The following is a 19,039-nucleotide window of genomic DNA, read 5'->3' as shown; positions in this document are numbered from 1 at the left end:
AAGGAAATTTGGTGGAAAAGCCCTATATAAAGGGGAGAATGCTAATTGAAAGTTAGTGTGTAGAAATGGAGTGAAGTAGTATGTAGAAGAAGAGTACAAGCAAGACAGAAACGTAAGGAATAGAGAGCAAGAACATAATCTTCCTCTAGTATGGTTGCAATCATGCATTTCTATTTGTATTTCAATATTTAATTTTCAATCTTCTTGTCTTGGTATAATGAGTTTAATTTTCCGATCTAAGGTGAGGATAAGTTTGGGCTATCTTGTTCAATTCACCAAAGCCAAGTTTGAGAAAGTTGAGAAAAGGACCAACACCTTCATTGTTATCACCACACGCCATTGTTGTTTGAAAATGTCATTAGTAGATGGTAGATAGTGATGTGATGACTAAGGTGTAAAGCCCCTATAAGACTTGATGAAAATCAACCTTAGTATTGTAGTATTAAATGAGGGAGTGAAAACTCTTCTAGTGTGTTTAATCATAGATATGGATCACACATTTTGTATTCATAGCATGACTCAAATTGATTTTGTTGTCGCTAGGGGTAAATAGGCAAAGAGAGTGGAAACTCTATATTGTGGTGCATATCCAACTTACGGGTTACAAAGCCTTAGGCTAATTCAGAAACCTAGGTCATTTTCTATCCGTTTGATAACCTCATCACCTTCAAGATTTAACACACACAAGAAAAAAAAAAAAAAAAAAAAAAAAAACCAAAATTTTTTAGTGCAGGAGGGTGAATTAAGTCCATTGCACTCAGCCAAATATCATAAGGAAATCTTGAAGTTTCACTAGTTTTATGAGTCATCTTTGAAGTTGTATTTATGTACATATCAAATACTCTACATTCCTTTTCCAGGGCCATAAATTTTAATTTCTTCATGAAAGGTATAGTTGTACTATAACAAAAGGAAAGACAAATATATTTCCATTCAATTCAATACTTACTGATTCCTTAGTTGGAAACATCACAATAGTAATAATTTCTCTAACCAGAGATGTAATGATAAACTTGCTTTACATTTCAAATGAAAACATAGTTTCTTGTAAGTTACTATAAACATTTGTATATCAAATTTACAAACATAAAAGAATTATGGCACTACATCACCTTGATGTATTATAACATTACACATCATAGTTGACAGGGAGACCCGTCCATAAAAGAATCCTTCGGGGTCGATCTAGAAACCTGGCTTTCCATGCTGGTTCATCATTCTCATATATGAAACCACTCTTCATGTATAACTGCTTTGCAGGTTCATTGTCAACCGCAAAGTGGACATACAAGTCAGTTATGCCTGAAGGACATTCCAAATGCGTGAGCCATGAAAAAAATGATCCCATTTTATAATTCGTTCTAAATAGAACAGATGGTTGATGACAATACACATACTGAAATAGGTTATGATCAAATTATATCTAGCTTCAAATCAATACTTTTTACAGTCTCATACCCGTGAAAACCACCACTGGATTGGCTATCCATCTCATTGCCTATGATTTTTGCTAAATAACATAATCAGAGAATAAGAAGTATGCTATCCCTACAGGATTACATGTTAGGAACTTATTCTATGCTCATGACTGAATACTATTACCAAGAAAATCATTCAGTTATCTTAAGCTGACCCTATTCTGATTCTTGGCATTATAGAAATGAATAATGTCAATACACAAATGAATGCCAAGAAAACTTTTTGCCAAGTGCATATGAGTAAAATTATGGAATGGCACTAAGCTAATCTTTATTTATATACTTGGCCCATAAAATTTTCATTCATATGGCCCTCTTTTACTAGCACAAAATATTGAACAACATTTTTCATTCAAACATTAACAGAACTGCAGGAAATCAATGACAAGGAATTTGGTAAGTCAACTACATGTTGGCATCATTTGTACAAAAATTATGCAAGGGCTTAATCATAATTTTTTCTTACCTTCTTATAGTTCCTTTTGAGAGTAAGTTCTTCCATTCAAGAGCATGTGTAGGATAAAAATGAAAAAAATGAGTCCAAAGGATTATGGTGCAAGGACAAGGGCAAATAAAATCTCTATGGACCAAAAATTTCTAGATCATCCTAATGACTCATCAAGCTCATTTAAGCTAGTATGAGAATAAAAAGGTGTTCAGTAAAACTTAATACTTATTATTTAATGACTTAAATTAATTTTAAGTTAAATTATTCTTATGTGATTGACTTAAAACTTATTATTTAATTTTTATTTTGAGTGTTAAGGTTGTTTGGTAAAATTAAAATAAAATTTATTCTAAATCATCAAATTTGATATATTTAACCTCATTAATTTTTATTAAGACTTATACTTTCATTAATCTTAAGCAATAAATTTATTTGTTAAGCATAAAGTATTATAGATGCATAAGATAATTACAAAAAAAAAAATCACTATAAAAGATGAGATGTGAATGTAAAGCCATTATTATAAATATACTCATTTCTTTGAGGAATCATGCTCTATTAGGAAAGTGGATCTTGAGGTTCCATAAGGAAAGTTACACCCCTTGGCATTAGATTATTTTGAATATCTATGGATACATCCTAATGGGTAGGATGCCATTACTATAGTTAAATGGTCACATCGGTACCTTTGGAAGACTATTGCACATATACTACAATTTTTTTCTATACATACTCGCTTTGTGGTGGGAGATGGGACCAAAATCCATTTTTAGGAAGACTTGTGGTAGGGGTATCAATCGTTGTGTTCACAATTTTCTAGACTTTATAGAGTCGTCATAGTTAGAAACCTAACTGATTTGGAGATTCAGGATCTTGAAGAACTAATGACTTCTCTTACCCGTGTACACTTGTCCACATCTATCCCAGATGCATGAGCATAGGCACTATCCTCTTCAAGCTTATTCTCAATAAAATCTTTCTTCCTCACTTTGTCCAAATTATCAAATTCAGTTCCTTTCTATCCAGCCAAATTTATTTGGAAATCAAAAGTCTCATCTAAGGTCAATGTCTTTGCTTGGTTAGTGGCACACAAAAAGGTAAATACCAAAATGACATGCTTCAGTTGATAAGACCTTCCAAAGCTCTGAGTCCGAATTGGTGTATACTATGTAGGGAGAGTGGAGAGATGAGTGACATTTCTACATTGTCTGTTCGCTTCAGGATTGTGGCACAGACTTTCCATACAAGCATGGATGATGTGAGTTCAACCTAGGAGTTTTTGTGATATGATGACTATTTCTCATATGGGTTTTAATAATTCCACTCAAGGCAAGACACTTTGGAGGATTATTTGTCTCACTTTGATTTGGATGGTGTGGGGAGAGAGAAATGTTAGGACCTTTAAGGATAAATGGAAGACATGTGAGACATTATGAGATTTATTTCGTCTCTTTACTTCTTTGTGAGCCTCTTGTATTGATGATTTCGAAGGCATTCCTTTGAACATCATCCAACTTAGTTGGCTTTCAATATGTACACCATTAGGGATGGGCCACCAATGAGAGAAGCCTAGCCCTTTTGTTAGGAGAGGTTTCCCTTGTATGGTCTTTTGTGATATTCTTTTTGTACAAATCTCCTTGTATAGTGGAGGTTTTGTGTTTAAATCAAGTTTGTATTTTTGTGGGAAGGATTCTTCATCCCTCTCATGAACTCTTTATATGTAATTAATACATCTTGTTTATGATAAAAATAAATAAATAAATAAACAAACTCACTAAACATGGACAAGTAAGGTAAAAGAAATTTAAGATTAAAAATACATTAATTATTTTAAGGATATTATGTATCTTTAAGCAACATATACTTTTGTGTATAGTTCTCCTTGTATAGTGGAGGGTTTAGACTTACTTTGATCGGTATTATGTATTTTGTGGGAATGACTTCTCATCCTTTTCTTGTACTTTTTTTTTATAATTAATACCTTTTTTTTATTAAAAAAAAAAAAAGAAGTTAATTCCTTTAACTTAATACTTAAAGTTATTTTTTATTTTAAATTGTGATATTAAATTATTTTACCAAACATGCTTAATCTACTTAATAACTTAAATTAAGTCATTAAGTTGATTTACCAAACACCCTATAAGTCTAGTAACAAAAACTGTTGCAATGCTCTCAAATCTGTAAATTGTAATGATATAACCAACATCTATTTGTGTCTAGAACAGGAACAACATCTATGATGGGAAGTCGAAGTGAATATAAATAAGTTGCAGATATCAGGGTATTCCTCTGCTGCTATATGCCTTACGGAATTCCCCATCAGCTTGCAATTAGTTGGGAAGTCCTATGTCCTCAAACATCTTAACCTTTAGAACCCAAGCCTTAACTGACAGTGGGGGATCTATGTTTTGACGTTGGTGTTGCAACTTGCAACGTAAGTTGCATTAGCCAAAATGTTTTGGGATTGGGTTACCTAATGATAATTGTAATGACCATTTCATTTGATATTTCATTTGAAAAGATCTCTCAATAGTTTCCTTTTGGAATTCATGAGTGTGCATGTGTGCTTGTGTGTGTGTGCGCGCGGGCATGCAAGCGTATGTGTGCGCGCATGTGCGTGTGTGTGTGTGCAATATCGTGCACACGTGTGTGTGTGTGTGTGAGAGAGAGAGAGAGAGAGTACTTGTGTCCGAGTATGGACCATAGGGCCATTAATATAATTGCAACTGTACATGCTACTAGCTTTTGGATCAATTCGGTGACAACAAGGAACGAAAGGGTAGATAACAGTAGAAGATTAGTACATTAGAGTTTCTTACCCCATTCTTGAGCAACCATCTTTGACTTTGCTACAAGTGCAGAACCCAACCCATTTCTATGCAGCTCCTTGGCAACACATACATTACTCAGGTATGCCCTTAAAAAATCAGCTCCAATGCCCTGTTGGAGTAAATTCATAAGATAGCGCAAAATATAATGGAGTATATAAATTATAGAAATGTGAGTATCGATAATGTAAAATTACTTAACAAGATGCTTTTCAAGAGAAAAAAATTAATTGTAATGGATTATTTTTCGTTTCATTTATTTAGATAATAGGTCAATGGTGTTGTACAGCTGCTCCATGTTAGTATTATATGCAATCAGATATACAAAATATCAACATGTAATCAATCATAAATGCATGAAATGTTTGAGTACAGTTCTACAAGAAGATCATAAAGCCAATCTCACAATTTAGCTCATCATGCAGGAGACAGCAAATGGCCGCCTTATCAGTCTCCACATAAGTGACTAGGAAAGACTGAGATTCTAATGTCCGAATGTTTATAGTAGGCTTTGGACAAAAGATATCAACCAGGTGATTGTTGAGTTAACTTTAACTTGAAGAGAAAGTGGAGTAGCTTGAAAGAAAAGACTAGGGATGGCAATTGGACATGTTTTTTAGGTAATCTGACATAGCCCCATTGGGTAAAGGATTTGGAATTTTTTTTTTTTATGTATTTTTTTTATTATTATTATTATTATTTTGTAAAACCCAGGCTGGGTTTCAGGATAGGGTCAGGGTTTGTATTGCCCCAAGAGTCCACCCCCCCACCCACCTCAATTAGCTGTCACATGACATTTACACTTATCTTTCCTAAAATGCCTCATGTTTTTCATTATAATAGGATAAGAGCAACACTTTCCTAGCCTCCTCACAACCCTAACCTACTTCCAAACTGCCACCATGCTGCCTCTTCTGACTTCTCCAGCCATGCTGCATTGCCACCAGCCAATGGCTGCAGTCCACATCTTCTTTATGTCTTCTCTGGCTGCATCTTTGTCAAGTTGCAACTTGCAATCCAAACTTTAGTCTCTCCAATGGTTCTAGAGAAAAATAGGTATTTCTGTGGGGTATGTACTGGAGATTGAGATTATTAGGCATGGTATGTTGAATGATACAGCATGGTGAGTTCACAAGAAAATCTTTACCCTCTGTTCTCGGGCTCTGTGGGTCTATGTTTTAGCTTCACTTTATAACTTACATGGCCATTCTAATGTACTGAGTGAACTTGGATTAGTGCCTCGTTTTCAAACAAAGAACTTCTAGTTTTTACAACAAAATGATTTAAAAGTCAGGACTATGAAACTGAGGCTTTCATTTTCTGATGAAGCCGATTATATCATACTCTTCTTTCTCTTTCCAGACAATCCAAGCCAGTACTCTAATCCATCTGTATCCAACTCAACTTTGTTTTTTAATTTTTATTGCTCTATTTTTATTTTTATTTAAGGACTTGGAAATGATTTCTTGAATCTCAAAATTCCTTCAAAAATATATTTTTTAAGTTCAACTTTACACATGTAGTGTATTTTTTTTCAATGTCATTATATTTGATAAGAGGCTTAGACAAATTATTGCTTATTTGAGGAATAGATAGGTTTACATATATGGGATTAGGGATTATAGGAGATAGCTAGATGCCAGCTAGTGAGATCACCTGCCAAAACCAATACTTGGCTTTCCAGTCTACCCGCTTAGCCAACATCCAAGAGTTACAGGCGCTGTTAGTATCAGCACCCACAAATCAGTCCATACGTCACCAAGATAGGCTATTATTTGGCCAAAGGACAGAAGCAGGTCTCTCTTCTCTTAACCCAACCAAAGCAGGCCCAACACAGCTCTTTGTGCCGACTTCAGCAATCCTCTAACTCTAGATAAGTGAAGACTCTTGAATCATCATAAAGACTAGGTAATGGGAGGCTGCTGAGCCTACCACTGGAGGTGCTTAGGATCTATGTGAAAACTCCTGGATCCCGCTCCCTAGCCAAGTAAACATCTTAATGCCAACATGCTGTAACTTAACTCAATTACAATGACATTGAGCCATAATAACTACAACACTAATAACAAAACATCTCTCCCCAATGGCACTATAATACTCACAGTTTATATAACACCTTTTTCTTGATAGTCACAAATTATGGTGGCTAATCCATCAGTAAAATCAATGATTGAAAGGAGGATTCTTAGTAGAGGCTTGTAATAGGAGCAATATATAGGGTAGCTTTGGTGGCAATTGATTAACTGTTAGAGATGTGCAGGATCAAATTTGAGGGCAAAGCTGGGGCAGAGAAAAAGGAGAAAGAGTGTTGCAAGAATAGAGAATTCTTAGAAAGAGAGGAGGAGAGAGAGAAAAAGTTGCATGGAAAAGAAGACAAAAGTATAATGATAAAATGAATATCTCAAGTAATGACATCTAGCCTACAGCCCTAACTGGGGATACTGGAATAGGTTTTAAACTTAATCTACAAAGGAGATGTATATATGTCTTTTATGCACAACGCAAGGTCTTATTGCTCATCACAAAACATAAACATGAGTAGGCATGTGTATGCATAAACATGTGAATGTATGTACACATGCATGCACACCAGTGTATGTATTATTAATTAGAAAAATACACATAAATGTGTAAATGTATGTACATATGCATGCACACTAGTGTATGTGCTATTAATTAGAGTAGCATAAAAAGTGATGTGGCTCAATGGTTGGTGATCTAGATTCTGTTTAACTCCTGAACAAGGTTTGAGCAAGACTTTGAAAATGTCATGCTGAAACTGAATATCTGGGAGCATCCCATAACAGCATTCCCAAATTCACAGGTGTGAGAATTGAGGGATCAGCTCCCAATCTGCAATTCCTCCATTTCAAGGATATGGATTGAGGCACTAAGGACTATTCCCCACACAAAGCTGGTAAGTTAAAAAATTAAAATCATAAATGCAGTAATAAAAAGAAGAAATTATAAATGCAGTAAAGGAAGTTTTAACCATTAATGAAACAAGATACTTCTCTTAGAAGAAAAAGAGAAACTGAAAATAGTGTATTTCACACTTCACAATAAAATATACATGTATCAATCATGACAATGTATTTTAAATATATCTGATCATTTGATTCTTTTATTCACAAGGAGATGTATAGCATTCAATTTTACTAAAATCACAAAGAAGCTAATACTGGCACCAAATCAGTTACCTGTGGCTTCATTCCTGTTATTTCATCAGGAAGACTCACACATTGGTTGAGATCAAGGGTTCCAACTACAACTCGGTCTTCTCCATTGTGAGTAAACTACAATATATTAGAGAAAAGAATTAAATCACACTACTACAACCAAAACACTAACATATACATCAGCTCTCAATTCCAAGGCATCCAGAGATGTGTGTCAGGGCAGAAGATTGAGGCAGAATCAATCCATATGGCTATAGATGCTTCATTGTAACAGAAAATTAATCTAAGCATGAATATAGTCAGGATTGGAGCTGCAAACAAGCTAATTGCTCAGACATCTCAGGTCTAACGATACTGAGATTGAGGAGGCAGAGGCTCAGCTCAGCTCATACCCAAACAAACCAGGGTTTTGTTGAGTTCAGTGTGGCCCAACAGACAACCTGAATGCATATTTCAATATGATTGGGTTTTCCCATTCATTTTCCGCATTCTCAATATTCACCAATGTTCGCATTGAGTTATGAAACAAAACTTATTTTGTAAAAAATTCAAGAACTTATGAATTACTCCCTCCACTATTTATAATATTCCCAACCAAAAGCTCAGGTCTTAAATCACATTTGATACTGAATCACTCAAACCCTGAATTAGTCACCCCGGTCTTGAAGCCCTATTGAATTGAAGCCCAAATCATAGAAATGCAAATCCTATACATATACAACCAAGAACTGGGTCAACCTAGCTAAAATCAGTTCTGTAAGCCAAAAAGCTTTCTCCAAGGCTAAGCCCCAATTCAGTCTCCTCATAATTGAACTCAGTCTCCAGACACATCAAGGGTAATTAAGCCATCTTATCAATGTCCTTAGTCCTTTTCTAGGATAGGAAAAGTCCACCAGAATAACCATAGAACCACTACACAAGCTTTAACTTCTAGCTAGATCAAACCAAAAAAAAAAAAAACCAACTAAATAACATAATTTTTATAAAAAAAGAAAATCAATTTACCTTACATGCAGCACATAGATCATCTGAAAAGCTGGATATTTGTGATAATGGAATAGTTGCATTTATGCAAGAAACCCTTCTAAAACCCTCTCTCTTCCCAGCAACACGTTCCTTTAGTGCTTCAAACTCACGTTCAGCCAAATACCCTTTATGATCCTAATAGAACTTGACAATGAAGAAATAACATCAGTGTAATATTTAACAAAGCATAAGAAGAAGAAGATGAAGTTATAGCAAAGTTAATCACACACACAATGAAATGACTTCTATAAAAAATTTAAAATCCTCATCTTTGCTCCTTCCCATATAGATATTATTTTCTCTTGGCTGAATGGGTACTCACTGGTATAAAATGCATTTACTCAGTTAATAAGAGCCCACTACGGTATTGTGGGGTTAAAAAAACAAGCATTCCTTGTAAGGTTGGATAAACAGAATTGCACACCGGGTAATACTATTCTACAACAAACAGCATTACCCAGTTAAGAGGGGTCCACCATGGAGTTGCCAGCCCAAACTACATATATATTTACATCACCGATGTGAGATATCACAATCACAATTCACAATAGCAAGGCAAATCTAAACATATCTTTGGTTCATATCCACTAACTCTGGCCTACAACCAAATAACACTAAATAGTTGTGCGGCAATAAAGATGCTCCATCATCATTCGAGCTTCTCGATTTTACAATAGAAAAATCAGGACGAGATAGAGCTGAATCGCAGTGGATCAGGTACAAAACTATCACCTTACCTTCCCGATCATCAATACATTTAGATTCCATGTTCCCCACTAAACTACGTCTAAACAGGGGATTAATATTTATTAATTCACCAACAATTCCAAAAATTCTCCATCATAACAGAGTGAAAACCACTTTATTTTGTTTTCCTACAGTTTTCGAACAGAGGGTTAATGCTGACGTGTTTAACAAAGACAATAATACCACAGCAACCCCATCATGACAAAAAATAAAAACTTTAATTTATTTTTCCTAAGTTTTCTCAACCACCAAACAGAGGCTTAGCGTTGAGTTCTCTAACAAATGCAACAATTCCAAAAATTTCTGTCACAACAAAGGCTTAAAATAAAGATGCCCAAGACTAAAATAGCTAAAATTCTACAAAACCAATGAAATCGACACTCACATCGATGCCGTAAGATGGGCCAAATTGATAGAAAGAGCGAATGCGGAGACAGGCGGCGGCCCAAAGCTGGTCCTCGGATACAGTTTCGGCGACAACGAGTGAAGATTTATCGATTTTGAAGGTCTGGGGAGCGCAGAGCTGAGAAGCAATGATTGGCCGGAGGAGTCGCCGGCGGAGGTGATAGGAAGAGGAGGAGTAGATTCTTGGGCAACAGAGATTGGAGGAGGAGGTGGAAGTTGGAAGTGAGTTGGAGAGTGGAGGAAGTGAAGACGAGAGGACAGCCATAGCCATTGTTATCCTCTTCTCTCGGTTCACGTCACTCCACCATTCATATACGGTCAGTCCACATGCGCCAGGGTAAACAAAAAACACTGCAACTTGTTTATACTTTAAACAACAAATCCACTCCACCACGCATCGCATCTTTGGGTTCTGTATTTTAATTTTCTCCCATTCTACCCTTCGCAAAATCGACGGCAGCGGATCCGTGGACCGTGTTAGCATTACTCCAAATTATAATTAAATTTTTTTTAGAATGATAAATAAAACTTTAAAAAAAAAAAACATATACAATTAATTTCATTCTACTCTCGTGAATTTTTTACTATTTTGATTCACCTCTGCTTTCACTCAAAATAAAATAAAGAGATAATTATATTTTGGATCTAATTGGACCCAAAAATTAAACTTTAGTTTATATAAGTTCACTATTTAAGCTCAAAATCTATAAAAAAATGTGAAAATTGAGAAGAAGGATACGGATTTTTTATCTTTTCAAAAATGATATTTATTGGCTATGAAAAAAAAAGTAGAAAAACATTAATTTAAATTTTATTCCTTTTTTAAATCTTAATAAAATTTAATTTAATTGAGTGATTTAGAAAAAAAAATATACCATTTTCCAAAAAAATAAAAATAAATTATTATTATTATTATTATTATTATTATTATTATTATTATTTAAAAATCAAACATTTTGGAAAATATATATTTTTAAAATTGTATGTAAAAAATAACTAAAAATATGTCAAAATTATTTTTTTTAAATGATATATTTTTAAAAAAAAAATCAGTTTTCTAAAAATAATAAATTTTCAGAATAATTATTAAAAAAAATTAAGATAAAAAAATTTATCAAATATTGTGGTAGAAAATACTTAAAAAAGTTTTGAACGGTATATTGGTCTTTTCACATTTTATATCATTCCTATTAATTATGCAACTTTTATGGGTCAAATCTTAATTTTTTTAGTCCAATTGGATCCAAAACACAATTCTCCCTAAAATAAATATTTAATAAAATTTTAAAGTAATGAAATAATATATATTTAATTAAATCTTTAAGGAAGCTGAGTAAATTATATATATATATATAAATGTTAAACATGATAAATACTAACGGTTAGCCCCCTAATTCTAACACTATGGCAATAAGGGCATCATGTTGGGTGTCAAACCAAGGATGAAAATATCAATTTTGGCGGATATATAATTTGATTTTAGGAATATATCAAAAAATATTGATAGACATTTTAACACAAAATATAGAAAATTAATAAAAAAATAATTCATAAAAATGTTTTTAAAAACTCAAAAAAAATAATAGCAAAAATAATAATACATGAATTGCAGTTAATTTAACAAAAAAAAATGATATATACCAAAGGATACTATGTATTTAGTTTGGATATACTAAAGAATATAAAATAAATATTTATAAAATATGATATTTTGTACCACTATGGTAACTTGTGAATGATTATTCATAAATATCTTGTGTAACTTCTTATAAAATGGAAAGACCCCTAATGAAATTCAATTGAATTTTTCGATATATTCTATTATCTCTTTCTTATTTTCTTCTTCTCTCACTTTGTTTTATAACACTTTATCAGCACAAATAGTCTCTACAAAAGAAATATAAAATTTTTTCTCTATTTAGAGAAATAGAAAGACTTTCTCTCTTCTTTCTCACAAAAAGTTATGGGATAAAATGCATCTTTTAAGTTCTCCAATGATTGTCCAATCACTTGATATGAAAAATGACTCATTTCGTCCTTGCGAAAAAAATGAAGAACTACTTGGTCCAAAAGTAACATATTATAGTATTATTGGTGCACTGATAATCTTGCAAATTATGCATGACCATATATTGCATTCTTGTTAATTTACTTGTGAGATATAGTTCTGCACCAACTCAGAGACATTGAAATAAAGTCAATCATATACTACAATAACATGGGTTTATATTATTCCGAAGGATCGGAATCTTAATTGCTTGAATATGTATATGCTAACTATCTTTCAGACCCCCACAAAGCTCGATCTCAAATGAGGTATGTATTTATATATGCTGGTACGACAATATCGTGGAGATCAATCAAGCAAATAATGGAAACATGTGGACTACCCCCCATCAAAGGTAATGCTACTAAGTTAACAATGTTGCATGCATTACACATATTAAAGAATGATACACCAAGGGTGATAGAATTAAGCATATATCACCCAAGTTTTTTACTTTCATTAACTCCAAAAGAGTGATGAAATTGTTATTCGACGAATAAGATCAAGTGGAAATTTAGTAGATCTATTCACAAAAGCATTGTCAACTACAATACTCAAGAAGCTCATTGGAATGCGTCAACTCAAGGATATCGACATGAGGGAGAGTATGCTCGTAAAAGGGTGTTAATGTATTGTACTCTTTTTCCTTCACTAGGGTTTTTCCTAGTAAGGTTTTAATAAGGCATATTCTTATGATCATCCAAGGGGGAATGTTATAAAATATGAGATTCTGTATCACTATGGTAACTTGTGGATGATCATCCATAAATATCTTGTGTAACTCCCTATAAAATGGAAATACCTCTAATGAATTCAATTGAGTTTTCCCATGCATTTTATTCTCTCTTTCTTGTTTTCTTCTTCTCTCACTTTGTTTTACAACTATATATATATATATATATATGTGTGTGTGTGTGTGTGTGTGTGTGTGTGTGTGTGTGTGTGTGTGTGTGTGTGTGTCATAATACATTTTATTAACCAAAAGTGTGGTTGGTAAACCAGTAAGAACCTTAATATCCAGTAGTAACACATTTGGATTTGTGATTTTCAAATATCATTGCCAAAACTACTCACCCCACTAAAGTTTTAACATTAAAGAGAGTGTTGAGGTTGATATTTTCGTCAATTGTATCATGTCGTGACCACCTAATAGTCAATAATCACAATATTTTCGTCTTTATTTGAGGACGATAAGCACAATGCACATCAACATAGCACATATAACTAACATGTAGTAGCCACACATAGCATGCACACGCATGGCACCCACAAAGCAAGCGTGCACAAGCCCCATGCACAATAGGTCATGCATGCATAGGCAGTGCACCACATCGAAAATGATGAACAAAATATAAACATATTTAAAGAGAGAGTGTTCCTCGCCCTATTATAGTTTTAACATTAAAGAGAGTATTGAGGTTGATATTTCCATCCAATTTATTATGTTGTGATTGCCTAATAGTCAATATTTCAATGAAATATCAATGATATCACAATATTTTCATCCTTACTTGCACCCATGAGGGCATCTTGGGAAAAAGACAAAGTGTCAAGTTTGGAGGAAATCATAGAAGAAAAAGTGTTGAGGATGGCAAAGACAATACATGGCACGTACATGCGTGCACATTAGCATGACGCACATAAGGCATATGTCACCCGTGAAGCAGGCGTGCACAATGCCCCACACACAATAAGTTGTGCATGCACAAGCAATACACCACATCGAAAATGAGGAACAAAATATAAACATATTTAAAGAGGGAGTGCTCCTCACCCTATTGAAGTTTTAACATTGAAAGGAGTGCTAAATTCGATATTTTCGTTCAGCATATCATGTCGTGACTGCTTGATAATTGATATTTTAATGAAATATTAGTGACACATCGCAATATTTTTGTCATTGCTTATTTATGAGGGCACCTAGGGAAAGAGACAACGCATCAGGTTTAGAAGATATCATAAAAAAAATAAAAATAAAAAAATTATTGAGGATGACAAGCACAATACATGGCACATATAGACATACACATCAGCATGGTGCATATAACCCACATGTAATAGCTCAGCACAACAAGCACGAGCATGGCACCTGTGAAGCAAGCATACACAATGCCCAATGCATAATAGGTCCACATGCATAGGCAGTACACCACGTATTGGCAATATGTGGCATAATATGAGTTGACTAAAATTCAAGGTTAAAATTTTGGGGTATTAGTATTTTTCTTTACAGCGGAAACTTGAAAAAAGGGTTTGAAAGTAGAAAATGAATTTTTAGATTTTTTTAATTAATAAATAAATCTATTATTCCTCTTCAAGCATGGGTGATATTTCCTCCAAAACCTTTTGAAATGGTTTAAAATTTCTCTTTAAAAAGGGGCGGTGAATAAAGGGTTTGGCCACATCAAAGAGGCATCAAGGCAAGACCTTGGACATGACCATGACACATGAATGAGCATGCTAGCATGCACACACAAGCTCCATGACTATGTGGTGTGTAACCCATGGCTGCAATGACATGGGGCATGGTGTACCCTTTCCCTTCTCGATGCTCATATAAGGGCACTCAAACTAGTGCACTGAGGTAGTTCGAAGGGTTATGTGCATAGTGCCATGGCATATTGTTGTAATCAAGGAAGGCCTTGGTCATGACTTGGTGTTGTCAAAAAGATAAAGATGCCTTAGACAAGTGGTTACTATTTTGCATAGGGGGTCACAATTACATTAGAATGGCAAGCCATAGGCATAATGTTATGACACATTGATGCACCAAAAAGGGTCTTGGATATGGCATGGCACTGCAGTAACAACAAAGAGGCCTCAAGTGCACGATTGATTCTATTATAAGGACACAATGCCTTGTGCACAAGGATGACAAGCCATGGGTGCAATGCCATGACTCATTGTTGCAACTAAGAGAGACTTGGGCTTGACACAATATGCTATTGCAACAACTAAATTGAGATAGACAAGTAGTGCATGGCTAACACAAGTAAGACAAAAAAGGGCCTTGCACAAGGGTGGACACTACTGGGTTGGAACATATTGATGCATCATAGATTTTTGAACATGTGGGCATGACTAATGCAAGATGACTGATGCGGGCTAAATAACATGCACACAAGGTGTTTAATATAAGGCTAACCCACATGTAAAGTGGTTAAAGTCTAGTTGCATGAGACGGTTACAAAATGCACCTATTGGTAAAAGGCACTTTGGAGTGGTAGACTGATTGGAGCCAAAATATGTGCTCTAATGGCACATATTTGATATGATTTGTGCACCAAAGGACATTCAATCACCCAACTTGACCTAAATTGATGCTAAGGCCCTAGCCATGAGTTTAATTTGTACTTTGGAGACTTATCTCAGGTTCAAGGGAAGAAAATGGTGCAAGTTGAATCATTTTAGATTTTGAAAGATCAAGAAAGGGCTAAATGAGAAAATAAGTGAGTCAAGACTCATGGAACGTAAGCAAAGGCAAGACGAGGAAATCATGAGTTTGGAAGATGAGAAATGACCATTATGTAGTAAGAAAGAAGGCAAGAAAACATGGGAAATGAGGCATGAAGCAAGATTCAACTGCATGGAAATTTAGAACTCAAAAATCTGATGGCATTATATACTCTAACTTTGAGAAAAAATTTAGAGTACTTCCTAGAGTCCATTGTATACATACTATATATCGTTTCGAAGCTTGGGAAGTCAGGAGTCCAATGCTTCAAACGGTGTGCAAATTGGAGCTAAAATGAAGAATTTATGGCCATTTGAAGACAACTGCACCAAACTAGAGGGTCATTTCGAAATGATTTCGAAATTCAACTTATGATTTCGAAATCCACTTCGAAATGACACCATATTCGAATTCACCGACTGCCACTTTGATGTTCCGCCTCCTTTACCTCGGGAATTGCATCTATTCAACTTATGGATTCGAAATCCACTTCGAAATGACACCAATTTCGAATTCACCCACTGCCACTTTGATGTTTCGCGTCCTCTATCTCGGGAATTGCATATAGGGCACTTCATCTACCCTAAGTGGACCCCATAGGACTAGAAATCACCATTTTATTATTTTTTTAATCATTTTTAGGAAATTATTTTGTAATAAGTGGCCAATGAGAGTGTGTCACATGTTAGGTAATTGATGGTATTGTATAAACTTTCTCAATTCTAGGTTTTAGGGATCTTGGATCTTTTTTCGGAGAGTTGGACATTGAAGGTGGAAGAAGACGAGAACTTTGGTTTGTTTTCTTTTTCCTCTTTATAAAATATATTGTTTTTAGTTTTTTTTTATTCAAATTATGGATTTTTACCCTATTATGGATTGTGAATGTGACATCATCCCCATGAGAGGCTAAGAGCCAACTTGGGGCTTGAAGCATGAAAACTTATAAGGACAATGGGTAAATGATTATAACAATGAGATTAATTATTGGTTGGGTGACAATTTATCATTTTTTTATCCTATCCTTGTGAGTTCGTTTAGGTAATGATACGGTAGGTTATTACTTGATACTAGTGATTCTTGGTAATTCTTGATCATTAGTTATCCTCATCTTCCTTACCGTTATTTGCCCCTAAACAAAGCTATAAGGAGTAAGAAGGGTTAAAAAGCTAAATCTTAAATTAGTAATCAATCTCATTCATTTGATGGTTTTAGGAATCTGTTTTTAAAAGGAAAAATTAGGTTTCAGATGCAATTTTGAGTTATAGAACTCAACTTGATCATGAGCGACCAAGGATCCCAAAACCCTAAGATCATATTACTTAAAAGACCCTTGTTTTCTCTAATTTCTATACCCTAGGTTGGATTGTGGAAAACTCCAAACTTGAATCAGTTGAATTTAAAATCAATATTCATTTTTTTATTAATTTAATTTCTTTTACTTAGTTTCACATTATTCACATATTGTTTTTCACTTTAGGATTTAAACAAAAACAATTTATTTATTCTAGTATTGACAATTTTCATAAGTCAGTCTTTGAGAACGATACCTAGAATACTACAAAAGCCATAATGACTCTTTCTCTAATTTTTCTTGATCAGAGTTACTATGTAAAAAGGCTAAGTATTTTGGTACAATAGAGAATTTCGGTCATAGACTCTGGCACAATATGAAGGGAACATGAGATAGGCTTGTGGATGCATGCAACATTAAAAGACACCACTATTTGAAGGGGGTGCATCTAGTTGGGTGGTTATGGCAGTTGCATAATCACCACCCCTTGGTTGCTGTTTTGAATTCAAAATTCAAATGAAATGATAATCTTTATAAAATCTTCTTTCATTGCAGAGAGACTAAAGGTGAGCAATCATAAAGAGAAGCAAATTGTGTAATTCTCTTATGAGGATTAGGTTCTTTGACTTAGGGAAATTTGCATAAGTGTTGGTGTACTAGAGAGAATAGTTTTGTAATCTTGTAATTATTGTGTAATAATACAAGTTGGGAAGGTTCTTATGATTGTTTAGTTGTCTTACTTATTTACATGGTTTTTGTTGTGACTTTTGGGAAGGTTGGCTAAGATTGGTGTTTTAGCATTGCACACTTAGAAAAAAAGAATGAAAGTGGTTTTTTTGAGGACAAGTGGTATCAAAGCCTTACAGCAAAATGGTTGGTGGAGGCATAACAAAAACCTTAAAAGAATAAATGTCTCGATTAGAAGTAATGTTAGAAGAATGATCAAGCAATAATGACACTATGGCCTAGTGGGCAAGCCATATAGTGGGGGAAATCCAAGTGCGGTGAAATTTGGTAGATTCTCATGACAAATATGTTGAAGATAAAGTGGTTAGTCTAAAGGTAGAGGTGTAACCCTTAGCACAATCCTTTGAAGGAGACATCTCCATCCCAAAAAAGGAAATGTTGCAAAGGGCTCCTACTAGTTCTAAAGCTTTTTCTTCCAAAGTTCGTGTTCTAGAACTAATCGGCTTCAGTGGCAATAAAAACACAAAAAGGTTAGAAAACTTTCTATGAGATATAGAGTAGTTCTTTAATTGCTCATGTCTCTTATGTAAAAAGGGTCTTCATCACTATTATGTATCTTATTAGTGATGTGAAACTTTGATGGTGCACAAGGATGAAAGATGATGCAGAGTTTGGGAGACATCGGATCACCACTTAGGAGACTTTGAAAAATGAACTGATGGATCAGTTCCTCCCCACAAATATTGCTTGTATTTCTCAAGCGTCTCTATGGAGATTGAATCACACTAGATCGATGCATGACTACATTAATGAATTTTGTTTCTTAATATTGAACATCAAGAACATGCAGAAGGAGGACAAGATGTTCAACTTTATGTTTGGGTTGCAGGGATTAGTCCAAACAAAATTACAAAGGCAATTAAATTGTACAAGTTTTAATATGCATATTTATCATAATTATAAAAATGTCTAACATATATTTTGATTACCACTATAATATGAGATTATAACTTATATGAACCCTATATACTTAAATCTTTTCATAGTTCTTCCTTATCCAGTTATGCATGACCAAGTGTTAGTAATCTAAATTTATGTAGGAAGGACTTATGTACACTCTTCTTATATAAGCAAAATTGGTAGATAATAATAATAAAATAAAAAATGGAACGGGTACATAATAGAAAGGGTTTAAGTTTCCACGCAATAAAATAAGTTGACTTTCATCAACTCATACCAATATTTCAGTCTATAGGGTCCCCTTCCATCCCATCTCTCTTCCTCAATAAATGATGATATATTTTTCTTCATGGAAGACTTGGACTAAGGTGTCTTTCCTCGGAGCTTTAGTCCATAGAAGAGAAAGGCCTTTTCAAAGTCCCGGGGAAATCAACATTTTGCTTCAGAGTCAATCTTTAATAGTAGATACATTTAATATCTATACATTTT

The 19,039-nt window shown here is 34.2% G+C and overlaps 1 protein-coding gene across 1 annotated transcript; it reads right to left on the bottom strand.

Moving 5' to 3' along the window:
• Window positions 1–911: 911 nt before the first annotated feature.
• Window positions 912–10,464, bottom strand: LOC117924495. Its single transcript, XM_034843120.1, has 5 exons — window positions 10,092–10,464; window positions 8,939–9,094; window positions 7,955–8,050; window positions 4,746–4,866; window positions 912–1,302 (listed from the first exon to the last, which is right to left on the bottom strand). The coding sequence occupies exons 1-5, from the start codon at window positions 10,380–10,382 to the stop codon at window positions 1,130–1,132; spliced, it is 837 nt and encodes a 278-aa protein (XP_034699011.1). The 5' UTR covers window positions 10,383–10,464; the 3' UTR covers window positions 912–1,129.
• Window positions 10,465–19,039: the final 8,575 nt, after the last annotated feature.

This window comes from Vitis riparia, chromosome 11 (assembly GCF_004353265.1).
Source record: "Vitis riparia cultivar Riparia Gloire de Montpellier isolate 1030 chromosome 11, EGFV_Vit.rip_1.0, whole genome shotgun sequence".
In the NCBI taxonomy this organism is placed as follows: domain Eukaryota; kingdom Viridiplantae; phylum Streptophyta; class Magnoliopsida; order Vitales; family Vitaceae; genus Vitis; species Vitis riparia.
Note: the sequence above shows the minus strand (reverse complement) of the source record. Positions and strands in the feature narration are given on the sequence as shown.

Bases quoted from the DNA above. Each gene is read 5' to 3' on its own strand.
- LOC117924495 (XM_034843120.1), bottom strand. From the start codon at position 10,382: ATGGCTATGGCTGTCCTCTCGTCTTCACTTCCTCCACTCTCCAACTCA. The intron at 8,051-8,938 runs GTAAATTGATTT...AATATATTGTAG, and splicing joins ATCTATGTGCTGCATGTAAG to TTTACTCACAATGGAGAAGA. The intron at 4,867-7,954 runs GTAACTGATTTG...TTACTCCAACAG, and splicing joins TAACAGGAATGAAGCCACAG to GGCATTGGAGCTGATTTTTT.